This window comes from Podarcis bocagei (genome assembly GCF_964188305.1).
Source record: "Podarcis bocagei genome assembly, chromosome: 4".
NCBI classification, from domain to species: domain Eukaryota; kingdom Metazoa; phylum Chordata; class Lepidosauria; order Squamata; family Lacertidae; genus Podarcis; species Podarcis bocagei.
This window is the reverse complement of record NC_138128.1, coordinates 77,929,619-77,945,975: the sequence shown is the minus strand read 5'-3', so window position 1 is coordinate 77,945,975 and position 16,357 is coordinate 77,929,619. Positions and strand designations below refer to the sequence as shown.

General features: G+C 45.8%; 1 protein-coding gene across 14 annotated transcripts in view; it reads right to left on the bottom strand.

Moving 5' to 3' along the window:
• FAM13C (family with sequence similarity 13 member C) overlaps positions 1–16,357 on the bottom strand; it is a gene marked incomplete at its 5' end in the record, with an annotated part of 79,860 nt that overhangs the window by 4,134 nt on the left and 59,369 nt on the right. For 10 of the 14 annotated variants that reach the window (XM_081190904.1, XM_081190911.1, XM_081190901.1 and 7 more), the window contains 6 exons: positions 855–2,749; positions 3,744–3,845; positions 4,377–4,576; positions 6,085–6,180; positions 13,734–13,936; positions 15,783–15,864. In XM_081190904.1, the coding sequence (XP_081047030.1) occupies positions 2,626–2,749; positions 3,744–3,845; positions 4,377–4,576; positions 6,085–6,180; positions 13,734–13,936; positions 15,783–15,864 (807 nt within the window). In that variant the 3' untranslated portion in view covers positions 855–2,625. Of the gene's footprint in view, positions 1–256; positions 785–854; positions 2,750–3,743; positions 3,846–4,376; positions 4,577–6,084; positions 6,181–13,733; positions 13,937–15,782; positions 15,865–16,357 lie in introns of those variants that run through there. The other 4 variants (XM_081190908.1, XM_081190907.1, XM_081190906.1 and 1 more) reach the window with 4 other exon arrangements.

Below are 16,357 nucleotides of genomic sequence, written 5' to 3'. Positions count from 1 at the left end.
CCTCCTTCCCCTGCTTCTCTTCTCTCGTTCTGAAACTTTCTACACAGTGCACTTCAAAGAGAAACCTTGTCTTCCCTGGTTAAGCAGGTATTGCATGCCTTATTATTGGGGTTTTCCTCTCACTCAGCCAAAATCAATGAGTGCTATGCAAATTCAGGAAGCTGGGCCCATCGTCCAAAGCCTAAGTTAGGTTCCTGCTAGACTTAGCTTCCTCTAATAAGCATATTTAGACCCAGAAGACCCTGTGTCCCGTCCCCCCCCCAGAACAATGAATCTCTGCTAGCTTGCTCTCCCCAGCTTTCCAGCACAGGAAAGGTTGCCTCAGCCTCAGCAAAGCCACTCTTGCCTTGATCTGCCAGCATGGCAGGAACTGCATGGTGATCTGAATAGCCCTTGCATTGTGTGGAGAAGACAGCCTCTTTAACCTTCACAGAGCTGGGGATCCAGAAGGAATAGCGGCCATTCACATGGGCTTCTGCTGGGTGGGGAAAAATGGGCAGGCTATGGTATTGCAATGAAAATGGGCAAGCCAAATTCTTCACCAAGAAAAGCAGAATTCTACAACCTGTGTACATTATGCAAATAGTCATAATTTATCTTGCTGCGCACAACTCTGACTCTTTCTTCTTCTGTTTTTAATTTAGTCACGGTGACGGAAAAGCCGTTAAGGGCCCTGAAGTCACACCACTGCAAATCCTATGCAGCCACCATGCTGTCTTCTGACATTTCACTAAGTGTTGCCCACACACGCTCCTTTGCAAACCAAGAGCTAGGAGCCTCCTTCCTATTTTTACCAAAAATAAAATAAAATGTCAGGAAATGGAACTCTATACCCAGTTTCATATGTTATGCGGGGGGGGGGGGGTTGCTGCTTGCGTGGAATTACAACACACACTCACAAACAACAGCTCAGACAAGCTCTGCATATTTCTATTCTGCCACAGGATTCCACCCACCCACAACATCTGGGTGCTGTCTCATGCATCCAACATGGTGCCCTCTATATCCTTTGGACTCCAACTCCCATCAGCCCCAGCCAGCACGGCTAACAGGTGGGAACTGTACTCCAAAACATCTGGAAGGTCTGATGCTGGCTACCTTTGATTCAGAACACATCACCTCCTGTTCCTGCCTCAAACCCGTAACACCCCCACCCCCCCCCCCAAGTGTGAACCACTCTCCAAAATTCTGCCTGCCAATTTGGTATCTGAACTAGGTATCTGAGGCTCTTCCTTTGTGCCATAATTCTTCCCACGTTTCCTGCACCTGAAAAGTAGAATTTCTACCTACCCTAAATACAGCCTGAATGATGCAGGAGCCAGTGGACCTTTCCATGCAGTCCAGTCTGTGCACATCCCACAAACATAGGTTGCTGCTTATATCGGAGCCATCCTTCATTCTCTCTTTATCCTGCAGGAGCTATCTTGCCCTGCACTTCCACCCAGGCTCCGCCACTTCAGGACGGGTGTCATACACATCAAGTGAGAAGTGTCTCTGCCAAACTGGTAGATTTAGATGGTCCTTATCTGTTAAATATTGGAGGGGAAACAAGAGGATCAGGAACCCCCTAAATGCAGGACAGCTGAAGACTTGCATCTTGGGTGCCTATTAAATTCTCAGAAATGTCCCCTCCTGCACAGGTATTTGACCTACGGAGAAAGTAAGATTCTTGACTGACGGTTGCGTTTGGACAAACAGGGTCCTCTAGAGCACACTGAACCAGCAAATACAGCTGCTCACATTCCTGGAGGTTGTTGGTCAAGTTTTTATCTGCAGGGGTGTGCTGGTTTTCCTTCCGTCATTGTCCTCAACCAAGATGGAAAACTACAGTTTCTCTGTGACCTGTACTTTTTTACCTAGCCCAGCAGGCAGAAAATAGGTTCTTTACTGGTGCATCTCTCCTCCCAAGATTAGGGATGGATTAGGGATTCATTCTGGCCCTCCTAGTGAATCCTGGGATACAAAAGCTGTCCAGGCTACACACTGGAATATCACAAATAAAAGAGGCTTATCAGATTGCGGAGGACACTTCATAATGCTGACTGAGTAGGTTTAGGAGAACTGCCTACCTAGAACTGTGTTCCAAGTTTACCTGATGGGCGGCTCAAGAGACTTTGACGTGCCTCTCTTTTTCTCTAGTCCTATGCTGCCCAAGTGGAAAGAGACAAAATAAAAACCTGGGTGAGCCTGTTTGGATGATTGCACTGTCCTTCCATACCTTTGAGCGCTGTTGAATGAGCACCATCTGCCTGGAAAGACCTCGCAATGGAGCTTTGAAGTGAAACAGGAAGTCCCGCCAACCCGGCTTCCTGAATGTGCATATATGATTACCTCCTTTTGGCTAAAGCGAGGGGAAACTTGTCCGAGTGAAAAAACAGCTCCGGAAACAAGAGACGACTCACAGGTAAGTGTTAGCCCTCCCATTCAATCACTCCTCCTTCCTGCATTCTCACACCCCTTTCTCTCACTCTCTTGCTCACCTGCAGCGGTAGAACATAAATAAAGTGCATCAGAATTTCAAGGTGTCAAAGCCATTGTGCAGGAAGAGCCAGACCTGTGCAATCCTCTCTCTCTCTCTCTCCTTTTCCCAGACCAAGGAGTTTTACTATTGCAAACCACTGGACTTCAGATGGTTTTGGAGACATCGTGCTTGCTGATGAGGACCTCCAGCAGCCTCAGCTTGGCTTTGATGTGCTTGTATTCCAAGTACTCCTCTGCCATGGGGATGCGGTCCTCCTTTTGGGGAGTCCTGTAAAGCGGCAAAATTTGAATGCTGGGGCTTAAAAGGAGCAAGCGTTCGCAGAGCACTTCTGGCTCAAATATGACTTTTGTGTTTGTTTCTTTAATTATATGTTCCCACATATAACAAGGGGAAAGAAAATATAGTGCAGATATGTTTTTAGGAATTGATTAAAAAAAACAACAACCACATTCAGGCAGTCTTCTTCCAAAGAAGAAGCAAGTGAATGTTGGAGAGAACTGTATACAAGGTTAGGCTATGTGCTTGCTTGCGACAATGGGGTTCAGAGATTGTGGGACACCCCTGCACTCACACACATTAATACGTTTGTTAACATGTTGAAGACCATTGGGTCTGCTCTGTACGTGAGCTATTATAATATGTGGTCTTTTCAACAAATCATAGCTGCTGTCCTCATCTACAAATAGCCAACAAATACTCAGGAGCAGGAGAGTAATCCCCAAAAGTGTACATTGTGGCAAACTTAAAACTGCCAGTATGCTGGTACAACTCAATTAAAGATGTCTGGGAACCCAACACACATAGACAGACAGACAGACAGACAGACAGACAGACAGACAGACAGACAGACAAAGGTGGCTGTCCATTATATCTCTGCATGAATGGCTCCTCTGGACTTGTCTCCTTCCAATCACAGACACATAGGGAGGAAGTTCTCCTGCAGGAAGATACCTCTTATTCTTACACACCTCAGTAATAAACTTTTTTGTGGTGGAGGGCAGAGAGTTGTGAGCATGATGTGTGCCTGCCAATTTCAATTCCTAGGAAAAGAAGGGCACCTTTGCTATGGCAAAATCAGAAATCCTTGGCAAATCTTGTTTCGTGTAGTCACCGGAGGAAAATTCTCAGGATTTTAGTACTACAGGAAAAAGGCCCACTCAGAGATCTGTAGGCAACTTACTCTTTACGATCTGTGACTGTCTAGATCAGCAGCGACATACAGAAGGGGTACAGAGAACAAGCATGAATGTAGCTGCCTTACCTTCCTGTTTGCTTAAAGAACTGATCCTCAAATTCTCGTAACATTTTCCTTAGCCTTTTCTTATCAGCTCTTGTTTCTCGGAGATGTTCCAGCAGTACAGGCCTGCAAAAGGAGAATTGTATCTGAAAACACTGAAAGTGACAGACAGGTGACAGATTTGGGCTCAGGAATATGCACGCAGCTTCAACAGGTGCTCCTCTTTCAGCCCGTGCCTAGGACAGGATGTTCTCAAACGACATGCATTTTGCTAAGCTAGATATTGAAAGTTCTGACAAGACACAGAGTGATTTACAGTAATGTTTTACACTAATTATTATTATTATTATTAGGCAAGTAGGAAAGGTTGTACTACATTAGGCCAGTTTCCAATACGTATTTACTGTTTGTAGCTGTGGGTTATTGTCAATGCCGTAAAAAGCCTATTAGCACAGGCATGAAACAAAAATATATCCTCTGTTACATTAGGCATGTGAACAGATGGCTTAGGATCACTTCAAAGCACAATGCGAAGAGATGATGGGGAGATTTGCGCTTTTTGTTCCCCACATTTCTGCATCTTGTCAGAAACCGTATCCCCCCTAAGGAACAACCGTGCTATTTTGTTCAGTTTAAGAAACAAAAGTCAGTCCTCACATTGTGGCCTCGTGCAAGTTGGACATTGACAGGGCAGGCTGTTTGACTGCTTTCTTTTCATCCAGGGGTGACACAAAGGCGGGCTCATTCTCCTCATCTGAATGACAGAGATGTTCATCAGAAGGCAAATGGAGGGACATGGCAGAGGACAATTCATAGCTGCTCTGGGAGTGATCTTCATCAGAATCTTCCTCCTCCTGCTTGTAACACAGAACGAGGGTTATCAAATTAATTACCTGCATGCACATCGGTGGAAAGGGAACATAAAATAGATCTGCACCAGAAATAACTACTGAAAAAGTTCCATAGAAAGTACATGAGATTAACCATGGTTAAAAAACAATACTAAGAAAATGTGACTGACAGAATCTCCTCAGGACATAAGCTACACACTGAATCAGGAATTCACATGGTCATTTCCACAAGGGAATTAGCTTTGTGTGACACCGCCTCTTAACATGAATGTAAGAAACTGTGATTTCTGGGATCTAGTTTTCCTTCAGAACCATTTCCATGGAGCTAGCCTTGAAGCCCAGTCCTAAACAAGTAAAAATGCTGAGTGTCCAATGCATTTTATTTCTTGGGAATAAGGCTTGTGTTTGCAGCCTTACTCATGTAAGCGGATTGCCACAGAAAAGAAAGTGAGGCACACCCTTAATGGGGCAGCAACAAACAATTTGGCTTACTTCACTCTCATAAAAGACACCTTCCCAAAGGATGGTCATTGTTTCCCAATACTGTACAAGCTTTGTATTTCAAAGTTTGAGCTAGACACAGTGGTTACTTTTTAAAAGAAGAGAACCCGAGGACTCAAATCTGCCTGGGATGCAACTTCCCTAATCCAAAAGATGGGGATACCCAGGGATGTGGGAAAAGAAGGGCAGGACACATCAGGATTCCTGTGGGAAACACCGGTGTGAAGACCAGTGTCGTGCACCGAGTGTGGAAATAAACAAAGTGTGCACATGTCAATTGTGTCCCCCAGATGTTGCTCCCAGGGATTTACAGATATATGTATGGACATATTTAACTTCCAAGGGTTATTTGTCTGCTGTGGAAACAGGGCCGGATTTAGGTTGGATGAGGCCCTAAGCTACTGAAGGTAATTTATATGTCCAGCTGTCCTTTGTCAAAAACAAATTGTCGCTGTTTTTCGTGTTGAATATATGCTATATGGTAATTTATGGACCTAATAGGTATCTAAAGCCATTTGTACATAACAAAATATTTATTTTATCAAAGTCATTGTTGAACTGAAATACAATTAATACAGGGTTTTTTCCTTTAATTTTTTTGAGGGCCCCCAAGAGAGTGGGGCCCTAAGCTATAGCTTGTTTAGCTTATACGTAAATCCAGCACTGCATGGAAAACACCAGCTTATCATTGGTTTCCAGCATTAGTCCTGGATGTGTTGTCAATCTGCAGGGTTAATTAAAATTGTAAAACAGTAAATTTATTTTTTGAAAAAGCAACAACAATCATTATACAGAGAGGCAAGATGGAGCCTAAATAAACACTGTACTGAGCATTCTGAACAGCTGCTATTCCATTCTTGGGAACAATATTTTGCAGTTCCCTTGGTTGTACTATTCCCTCAACACATTCCGTGAGAAGGATTCCCTAGTGGGCAAAACACTTCATATGAACGGAGCCTTTAAAAAGGCAAAAGTTTGGGCAGATTTATTTCCGCAACCTCCTTTGGACTTACAATGGTTGTGATCAAAGATGGCGTCGACAGAAGCTGCTTGATAATTCTGTATCTTTCATAAAGGGGCTTCATCAGACTCCTATCTTGCTTGTTTCCCTGAAAAGAAATAAGAAGCAACACCATACTGACTCTGGCAAAACAAGATGTCTGTATTGTGCTGGGTGCCAAAGAAGAAGCTTGTTGGTCCTAATCTATACGCTGCTTTATGTTTCTTTAGCATAAACAGTAGCAGGAGGGAAGTGTGACTCTGGCTTTAAAGAAAACAACCACAAATGTACTTCGTGCCACTGCTTTTTTTTTGCAATAGGGATTTAAAAACGAGGAAGTAAATTCCTGGTTGGCTAACAATTTCACTGGAGCACCACGTTTGTGTTGAAGTTGGACTCCAGTAGTCCTGCCACAACAGATGGCCAGCAGTGCTGGGATCAAAATTGCCACTGTCTCTGTACACTCCTTGCCCCTGACAACTGCATGATCCATTGTCTCAAAATACTGGCACTGTTATGGCACTGGGTGCTTGGTTTAGTGACTTGCTGTTGACTGTCAGTCAACATAAGGATTGTCAAGCCGCGGACTGTCCAGATATCTACCAACCTCTCCTTTGACATAATTGAGTCTTAGCACCACGATTAATTTCTGCCTCAAAATAATAGGAAAGAGGACTCAAGCCAAGACAAAATAGGTAATTACACTGAAAGAAGTCATACATTTTTGCCTGCTCCTGGTGGCTGAAAGGATTTCGTTCATGTCATATCCTCAAGATTGTCCATTCCTATGGAAGACCTAGTGAAAATGCCAAGGCACCAACTATGCAGTTCTAGAAACCACATTATGGACAGTTACAATGAGAAGCAGTACAAGTAGGTTTGGCTCAAAGGTCATTTTGACAGACGTCCCATCCTGGGAAAGTTTAAAGGCACTGGTAACTGGAGAAGCTTGAGGAATTCAGTATCTGAGAATCCTCATTTGACCTGACCTGATCTGAACCTCGCCGACAAAGATGCAGATTGAAACTTAAGTTGTCCACCAGATTTTTAAACCGGATGTTCCAGCGGCTCAAAAATAGTAACAAAACATGCTTAAACATGCATATTTTGAAGGAAAAAAACATTTGCAACTAAATGATTTAAACATGTAGCTAAATGCAAATTCGTGTGCAGATTTTAAAAATCAGAAATGGGTTTGATTAGTGACACAGACCAGAAATAGACTGATTTGCCAATCCACATTTGCAACCTTCAGTTATGGTGTAATCCTCCATTTCCACAATATATAAGATCTGTACATTCAGGGCAGCAACTACACAAACACAAAAGCCCAGCGTAATCAAAGACCAAGAGTAGACTTAAAAATCCCTCTACTGCAAACATCCCACCAGTTCAAGCATTGCAGCCAGATGAAAGTCTCCCCCCTCTCCCTCCCCAGTGCTGTTCTGGGGGATCACCCCCCAACACCGACCCCGAGCCAACTGAAGGGGACAGGTGCAATGAGATAGCCCCATTGCCCAGGACTTCCACTAACATGGTGTGTTGGGTGAATCCCACCTTAAGTAAGATATGAACTTTGCTGTAGGATAAATGGAAAACCAAGAAGCAAATCCTTAAGTATATGATGCATGGGGAAACATGCAATAGTCAAGGTACTGGAAATGGGGGCTGAGAGGAAGAAAAACTGAGCAGATCTGGAAACGAACGTATGAAGCTCCCTTATACTGAATCCTTATACAGTAATATCCGAGGCCCCAGACAGGACGTTTCTCCAACCTGCAACCAGCAATCCTTGAACTGCAGAGGTCAGGGCCTGGACCTGGGACCTTCTCAGATGAGACATGTGTTCTCTCACTGAGCTATCCTCAAGCAAATCAGCTGAGGGCGGACCGAAGGAGAGGGAGAGGGAGACAGACTTTCTTTTTAGTCCAGTTCAATTGATGCATGAGAAAGCAGGAAGTAAATATTTGCATCATTAGCCTCTTCAACCCTGATGCAGAGACACAGGCACACAAGACCAGTAGCTTTAACTGCATGCAGCATCATTGCACAACCAGAAAGGAAGCCCCACTGTTCCTCTGCGTGAGGACGAAACCACACCCCCTCTGGCAAGCCACCACTGCCTGCTGCGTGGCCACGCTAAGGCAGCAAAGGGGCCAGCCCCACAGATCCACAAAGGTAAGTGGCTATTTCTGCTGTTAAAGCTGTAATGCATAGCATACATAGCTCCAAAGCCAGCCACGGGAACCAAATCTACATTACCTACTGCTCAAGGTAGCAATTCAGCCCCAGGAAATACATGTGCAGAGTGTGTGCGGTTCCTGAGCCATTGATATCTGCAGGTCCACCCAGTGGCGTAGCGTGGGTTGTCAGCACCCGGGGCAAGGCAAGTAATTTGCGCCCCCTAACCCGTGGATTTGCGCCCCCTAACCCTAACCCCCAGATGTTGCGCCCGGTGCGGCCGGCCCCCCCTGCACCCCCCACGCTACGCCACTGACTCCTACAAGAACCCCCCACCAATTTTCTCTCTCTCTGCGAATATGCAAGTCGGAATCTGGGGAGGGGTAGCTTCTCCCAGCTTCGAGCCGGTTTCGAAAGCCTAAGTACGAAAAATTACTTTTCGGTGTGCGCAAATAGCATAAAGAGTCCGGCTTTTTGTTTCTTCCGAAGAGGCGTCCCTGGAAAATCCAGGTGGGGGCAGTGGCGTAGCGTGGGTTGTCAGCATCCGGGGCAAGGCAAGTAATTTGTGCCCCCTAACCCGTGGATTTTAGCACTCGAGTGCGAGCGCGCGCCCCCTCAGATGTTGCGCCTGGCCCCCCTGCACCCCCCCACGCTACGCCACTGGGGCTGGGGGCATGCGAAGGAGCCAAGGACCCCCCCAAAGGCTCAGCAGGAATTTATTAAATTTATTATTTGCGGAGCCCCCGCGGGCCGAGGCAGCCGAAGCCCCCTCCCCTCGGGCGCCTCCCCGCCCCCTCCTCTCCTTGGGCTGTAGGTGGAGCTCCAGATCCGGGCTTGGCAAGTGCCTCTCCTTCTCCCGGCCGGGTCCGAGGGCTTCCAGCCGTGCTCCGTCCTCGCCCCCCCCCCTGGCTGAGACTTGCACTGAGAGCCGGAGCCAGCGGCGCCCCCTTCTGCCGGGAGACCCTCGCCCGCCCACCGGCTTCCTCTCGGAGGGTTTTGGGGAGCGCAGGGCGCGGCGAGGCCCCTCGGAGCTCTCCTCCCTCCCAGTCGGCAGAAGCAGCCGCCGCCTGTGGCTGGGCCGAGGGGATGGCGGTGGCGGCGGGGTGCGGAGGCTGCCCGTGCCCGGCCAGGCGTCGGTGGCGGCGTCGGCACTGCTGCAGCGGCTGCTTCTCCTGCAAGCAGTGAGTGGAGCGCAGCCGCAGCGGCGGCGGGGGGCGCGCGCGCTAGGGCGCAAGGCTGGCGGTGGCGGTGGGGAGCCCGGCGGAGGAAGGAACTTGTCCCTTCCCTTGGACTCGCGCCCCCCCCAGATGTTGCGCCCGGTGCGGCCGGCACCCCTGGCACCCCCCACACTACGCCACTGGGTCCACCTTAGCATATGCTGGGAGACACCTAATTTCTCCTGCATGAGCATGCACAGAAAGAAGCTTGCTCTGTCCATCCGTAAAGACACCGGTTTCTTTTGCTTTATTGTACTTTCTCTTTTCCCACACATAAATCTCCTGTTCTGAAATGCTTTAACTAGAAAACATCTACACAGAATCAAGAAAGTCAGTCCTCCCTTTGCCAGGTTTTAAGTACCCATCAGGTTGCACTCATAAAACTAGCTAATCAATAGGCAGAAGATTTCAATCCGTTCTCTCCACTTCCATTTATACATTCCATGTAGGAAAAGCAAGAAGGAGCATGAAAAGAAGCATTATATTCCACTGTCTGAAAGAAATCCATGCCTCTCCAGTTTGGACATGTGCATGGACTTGCGCAGGCAGAAGTTGTACCAAAACACAATACACGTGGAATAATTACAGTTTGGCCTCAGCTTGTCCAAGTCTCAGTGAAAGAAATGGGACTTTTAGGCGTGACCAATATATGCACAACTGCACACATGTGCACATCGCCAAACCCGGAAACGTCATAAAAGACATCACTAAAAGGACAGAAGAGGGGTGGGGCAAGGCAGAAGGGGGTGTTTCAATTGCATGAGTTTTCACATAAGCGTGCAGTGACTCGGAATGGAACCCCGTGCAAATCGGGGGTTGCCTGTACTTGCAACTGACTTATTCCGTGGACTCAGCACAGCTTGTAACTGTAACATTAGCCCCAACAAACCTTAGCTAGATTAGGTCCTCTTCTTTCTGTGCTGTATAACCATCTGCAGGTTTCTGAATTATGCGCAAAGTCTTGAAGACCCCTTAGAAAGTGGCTATATTTCAAAGTGATAAAGCTTACAGAGTTTTTTTGATGAATCAGTCAAAGGTTCCTCGCTCCCTCCAGCACCAACAAGTGTCATTTGATATCCTATTCTTTGAGTTTTCTCTCTGATTCAGAAAGCACTGTGGGCCTTTCAATCCGTCTTCATGCAGGCATGTACCTAATTAGATTGGGTTAACCTGGAAGGCTCTCTGAAAACAAGCCCCAAAGCTGATGCTCATCAAATTTAATTTAATTATCATCCGGGGGGGAATACAAATGCATTTGATTTCCTTTACTATCAACCTCCCATAAATTGTTTCAGGTAATCTCAGTTTACAGCCTTATTGTACTTGACTCGTAAACTTGGGTCCCCACTGCAGGGTGGGGACCAAAGGTGGACAAACTACCCCAGAAGGAGCACGACGTGTTTCCCACCAGAGGTACTATGCTTCCTGACCATAAGAGATCCTCCATCCTTGCTAGAGTGGAGTAACTTCAACCTTGTTTGTATGTACCGCAGGCTGTCTGCACTGAATTTTAGGCAAAGGGGACAAAGTTCTCTCCTGGTATCAGCCTTGGCTTTCATGCAACATCTTCTCAGGCAGCAGCTTACAGGACTGGGCAGAGATGGGAAAAAACATCCACTCACCAATCTTATTTTGCAGGTGTCATGTGAGGGCACACATTTAACTAATCCTAGACCAGTTACAGCTGCCTGAAAAGTTCTGCAATTTGTTTTAAACTTCTGAGGATTAACAGGGATAAACCAGCTTTCATATATATGCTTCTGACAGAGCTCATGATTTCTTGGTATAATTTTAAGTAGCCGAATTAAATTGTGGCCAGGGAGCAGGGCGGGGGATGGGGTGGGGGTGATAAGCAAGCAGAGCAAAAGCCGCTAAGGGTTGTTTTTGGATTTAATTTATGTACTGATTTATATGGGTGGTTTATAATCCACTCTTCGTTAAAATCAATCCCAGAGCAGGGAAAATCATAAAAAATATATGCTACGTAATAAAATATAACAATCCGGAAAAAATCAAACCACCACAACAATAAATCAATTTTACAGCACAGCACCGCAAGAGTGACAAAGCATCTCCTACAATCACTGTAAGGATGGAAGTGAAATTTGATTCAGTTCTCATTTCAAAGGTGAATCTACCAAATTTGGTAGATTCTGAAACAATACATGATCCAAAACTCATCCACTGTTTGAAACTGACACTTCTCCGAATATTGCAATGCACTTCTTCAGCTTGTCCTCCATGAATTTGTCAAATTCTCTTTTCTAACCATCCAAGTGTCCATTACCCCCACTTTTGGGAGAGAATGAATCCCTGTGCATCACAATGACACCTACACTGGGCAAAGACTAACTCCATGTAGCTCACCCACTCAGGTCTCAGTAACACATGCCAGGTTGGCCCCCACATCCACGATTAAACCGTGGATGATAGAACCTTTATTTTGAGTAGATCTGATATATAATCACAACAGCCTAGGTTATGTTGGTAAGCAACTGAGCCAGACAAGTCAGGCTGAGATGGAAAAGGTTCACATTGCAGAGAAGTTCTGAAAACTGAATAAGTTAACTTAAAAACAAAGCTGATCTCCACTGGTGCTATGATGCTGCATTCCCTTTCTAGGTCAGATTGCCTATCAGACTACAAATGACAAGAAGAGGAGGAGTTTGGATTTGATATCCCACTTTATCACTACCCTAAGGAGTCTCAAAGCGGCTAACATTCTCCTTTCCCTTCCTCCCCCACAACAAACACTCTGTGAGGTGAGTGGGGCTGAGAGACTTCAGAGAAGTGTGACTAGCCCAAGGTCACCCAGCAGCTGCATGTGGAGGAGTGGGGACAAGCAGATTAGCCTAAACTGAGGGTCATGTAGTTACAGCCTAAAAATCATGATCATTGGATACCACCTTGGACATAAGGCAGGACACAAAAATGTCTTTTTAAAAACCCTTGGGGCTGATTTAAACATGAGAACAGCCACACAAAGACCACGGAGAAGCATCTTCCTGTGCAAATGCTTTATACAGCTGATGACACATTGATAAGCCTTGAGTCCGGTGCCCTGGAGTTCCTAAGTGGGCCACTGCTTTATGACGGTCTCCACATGGCCATCATCACAAGTAAAACAGCCCTCATCCCTTGTTTTGAAGATGTTGTGCCCATTCCAGCAAAACAGAGATGTCCTTGTCCCACTGATTTCAATGGGACACTATCTCTGGACTGAGCCTGTTATTTTTGCCTGTATCATTTGTCTAAGACCAGAGAGCTTACGAACAACACACACAAGGCTAAAGTCTTAAGACACATGCTTCCTAATTAAGTTGTTGACATATAAACGAGGCCCATCGTGGTCTTCCCTCCGTCAACTGACATCTAGCAGCCATTCCACCAGGCTGTGGCAGAGCAAGAGGTGGGAAGCAGGGACACTCCATCAGTTCGGCTGAGAGACTAGATCCATCAGGATGCCCTCTCTTCTCAATTGTCACCCAACAGCAGCCAATCTATCAGGCTGCAGGGGGGAGATGGTGGGCAGGGCTGTTCAGCTGAGAGACCAGCTCCAACTGGCTCCTCCTCTTCTTGAATTGTTTATATTCCTACAGGTGGCCATTACAAGAACTACTCTGTATTCTTAATAATGGATGTCTATGCTGAATTGTTTTGCTCATCCCTCCTCGTTGCCTTTTCCTTTTGTGTTATGTTCTATAGACTGTAGTCCTGCAAATACAGGACTGTTTTGTTTTTATCTTGCCTAAGCTGCTCAGGCAACATCTTTCTGCTGAAGAGTGATGCAAAAAAAGTTTTTTTAATATATATATATATATATATATAGAGAGAGAGAGAGAGAGAGAGAGAGAGAGAGAGAGAGAGAGAGAACTCTCCCCCAATCTAAACATTAGTGTTCTATTGCACACCTCTCATTCCTAGTGGAAGTTTCATGAAACATACTGACCAGGAACTGCACATTTTCTCTGAACAGCCTATCACTTCTTTGTCCATCCAAGACTTCTTAAAGACATTATTTGTAAAGGACGGACAGTATCTCCCTCTGCAGTTTTCGTATAAATCTACTAAACTGTTTCATTTAACTCTTCTAAACTGTTGGTGGCAAAACATGGAGCTACACTGAAGGGGTGGGACAGCAATGCATGGAAACTGCCACTGCCTTTTTGGTGGCTCGGCACATGACAAACAGGCCCAAACAGTTCAGGAGCTGAACTTGGCTCAAGGCTGCGCAAATAGAAATACCGTACAAGAGCCATGTTACCTTAACGTTCTCGGGGATATGGAGCTGCTGCCGCTTCTCATTCAGTCGTTTCATCACGGCATCCATGGTTTCTTCTACGGAGGGGCTCGGGGGAGCTCCTGCTGTGTCCTGCTTCACAGTCTCTTTGGAGCTCTCCTGATGAAGGTTCCTTTGAGTTGCTTTGAGGGGGCAGCTTTGTTCTTCTGACAGTTTGAGTTTCAGCTCTGGGAGGAAAATTCCCAGGATACGAATGAGCAACCACTTGCAACACATTCCTTCTGCCACCACAAAATGTGCGCGCACACACACACCACCACTGAGCTGGATTGCTCACATACAACCCTTACAGGTGACCCACAGAGTTAAATGCAATCACCCGTCCATATATGGTAGCTCACAAAACACGTGTTAAAACCCCTGGTTTTAAGAACCTAAAAAGATCCCTGCTGAATCAGATCAAAGTCCAGAAACCTGTTCTCACAATGGCTACCCCTTTGCTTACTGCATTTGGGAACCCTCCTCCTCATTCTGCTTCTGAATGTGGCCCTGGATCCTTGCTCCCACATCCTGCCCTTGCGACACGCCTCTGATGCATCGACATCAGTAGACTAAAACAGACTTAAATCACTCCAGCTTCCCACAGGAAGCTCTGCATCTGAATTCCACCTGCTGTGGCCATTCTCAACTTTGCACATGCCTTCATAATAATGGTAATACAGTGGTACCTCGGGTTAAGTACTTAATTCGTTCCGGAGGTCTGTTCTTAACCTGAAACTGTTCTTAACCTGAAGCACCACTTTAGCTAATGGGGCTTCCCGCTGCTGCGCGATTTCTGTTCTCATCCTGAAGCAAAGTTCTTAACCCGAGGTACTATTTCTGTGTTAGCGGAGTCTGTAACCTGAAGCGTCTGTAACCCGAGGTACCACTGTACGATGATTAGGTTACTTGTCCTGATTTATTCCACTTTGCATTTTGCAAAAAAACAAAAAAGCCAACCTCATCTGTCTCATCATGCAGCATAACCCTCATTGTTAATTGAAGAAAAAATATGAAGTGGACGTGATTTCCTTCTGGTTGGGATACAGCTTATAATGGAAGCCTAAGAAACTCACACTCAAGGGAATACCCGACACTCACAACTTAACAGAATGGGGGGAAATTAAGTGTTTTAAGCAGTTTGGTAACACAGGATCAAACGCATCACTTAACTATGAGTGTGTAAAAGGTATCAGTGTAATGAAGCTATTAGCTCAGCATTAACTTCATTAGTGTTGCACTCTGTGGCACTGAGGGAGATCAATGACGCTGCTATTTAAAATTACAGGAAAAGGGATGGAATCTAGCAAGCCTGATTTCCATTCAAGCCCCATTCATTTCATTGAGGCTTCCACAGGAACAGCTCCTGGCAGACTGCACTTTACAGGGCAAATCTACACTGCCATCTTACACAAGCTTAACCCAACTTCCTTCTCCCTAGAGAAAACTGAGGACTAGGGTAGTGGGGCTGGGGTATTGCTACAGTTCCAGGGATGCTTTCAGGGAGGTGATGGCTGTTAAGACTTGGGTAAAACCCATTTTGTGTATTCTATAGCAGTCCTGTGCACCTCTCCCAGATGTTGCAGGACTACAACTCCCATCATCCCTGACCTTTGTCCATGCTGGTGGGGGGTTATGGGAACTAAAGTCCAACAACTGTCCACTCCTGCTCTTAGGAAATTAGTTGCTTTTCTGGTAAGGTTCAAGACAATATTAAATATCGGACTTTCAGCATCTAGCTGAATTTGACCCTCCTTCAAGCACTAGTGAGAAATGACTCCAAGTGCTAAAAGAATTATTATTATTATTATTATTATTATTATTATTATTATTATTTATACCTCGCCCATCTGGCTGAGTCTCCCCAGGCACTCTGAACGGCTCCCAATCAGATGTTAAAAACAGTACAGCATTAAATATTAAAAACTTCCCTAAACTTCCCTAAGAAGCATTTTTCCCCTGTGTCTTCCACCAGATTTATTGGTGGAAGAGAAATGACCTATCCTACAGACTGCAGCTGATAGCTGTGTGTACCTTTAAGCTGCTTCCGACTTTTGGCCAAGTCGTTCATCCATTTCATTACTTCGGGATTTGATATTTTGTCAGCATGAGAGGGCTGGACAGGAAAGAACAAGGGGGAAATCAGGTGGTTAGACTGTGGCTGTTGTTATTCATACAGCTCTCATTATTAATGGGCAAAGTTGCCCACATATATTCTGCATTTATTAACCCAGAATATACAGTGGTGCCTCGCAAGACGAAAAGAATCCGTTCTGTGATTCTCTTCGTCTAGCGGTTTTTTTCGTCTTGCGAAGCAAGCCCATTGAAGGATTAGCGGATTAGCGCTATTAGCGGCTTTTAGCGGCTTTTAGAGGCTTATCTGCTGATCGGATCAGCTGATAAGCGGCTTAGCGGCTTAGAAAAAGGGGGGGGAAGGAAAAAAACCAGCAGGAACTCGCAAGACATTGTCGTCTTGCGAAGCAAGCCCATAGGAGATTCGTTTTGCGAAGCACCTCCAAAACGGAAAACTCTTTCGTCTAGCGAGTTTTCCGTCTTGCGAGGCATTCGTCTTGCGGGGCACCACTGTATAATGTTCCAGCTGACATCTG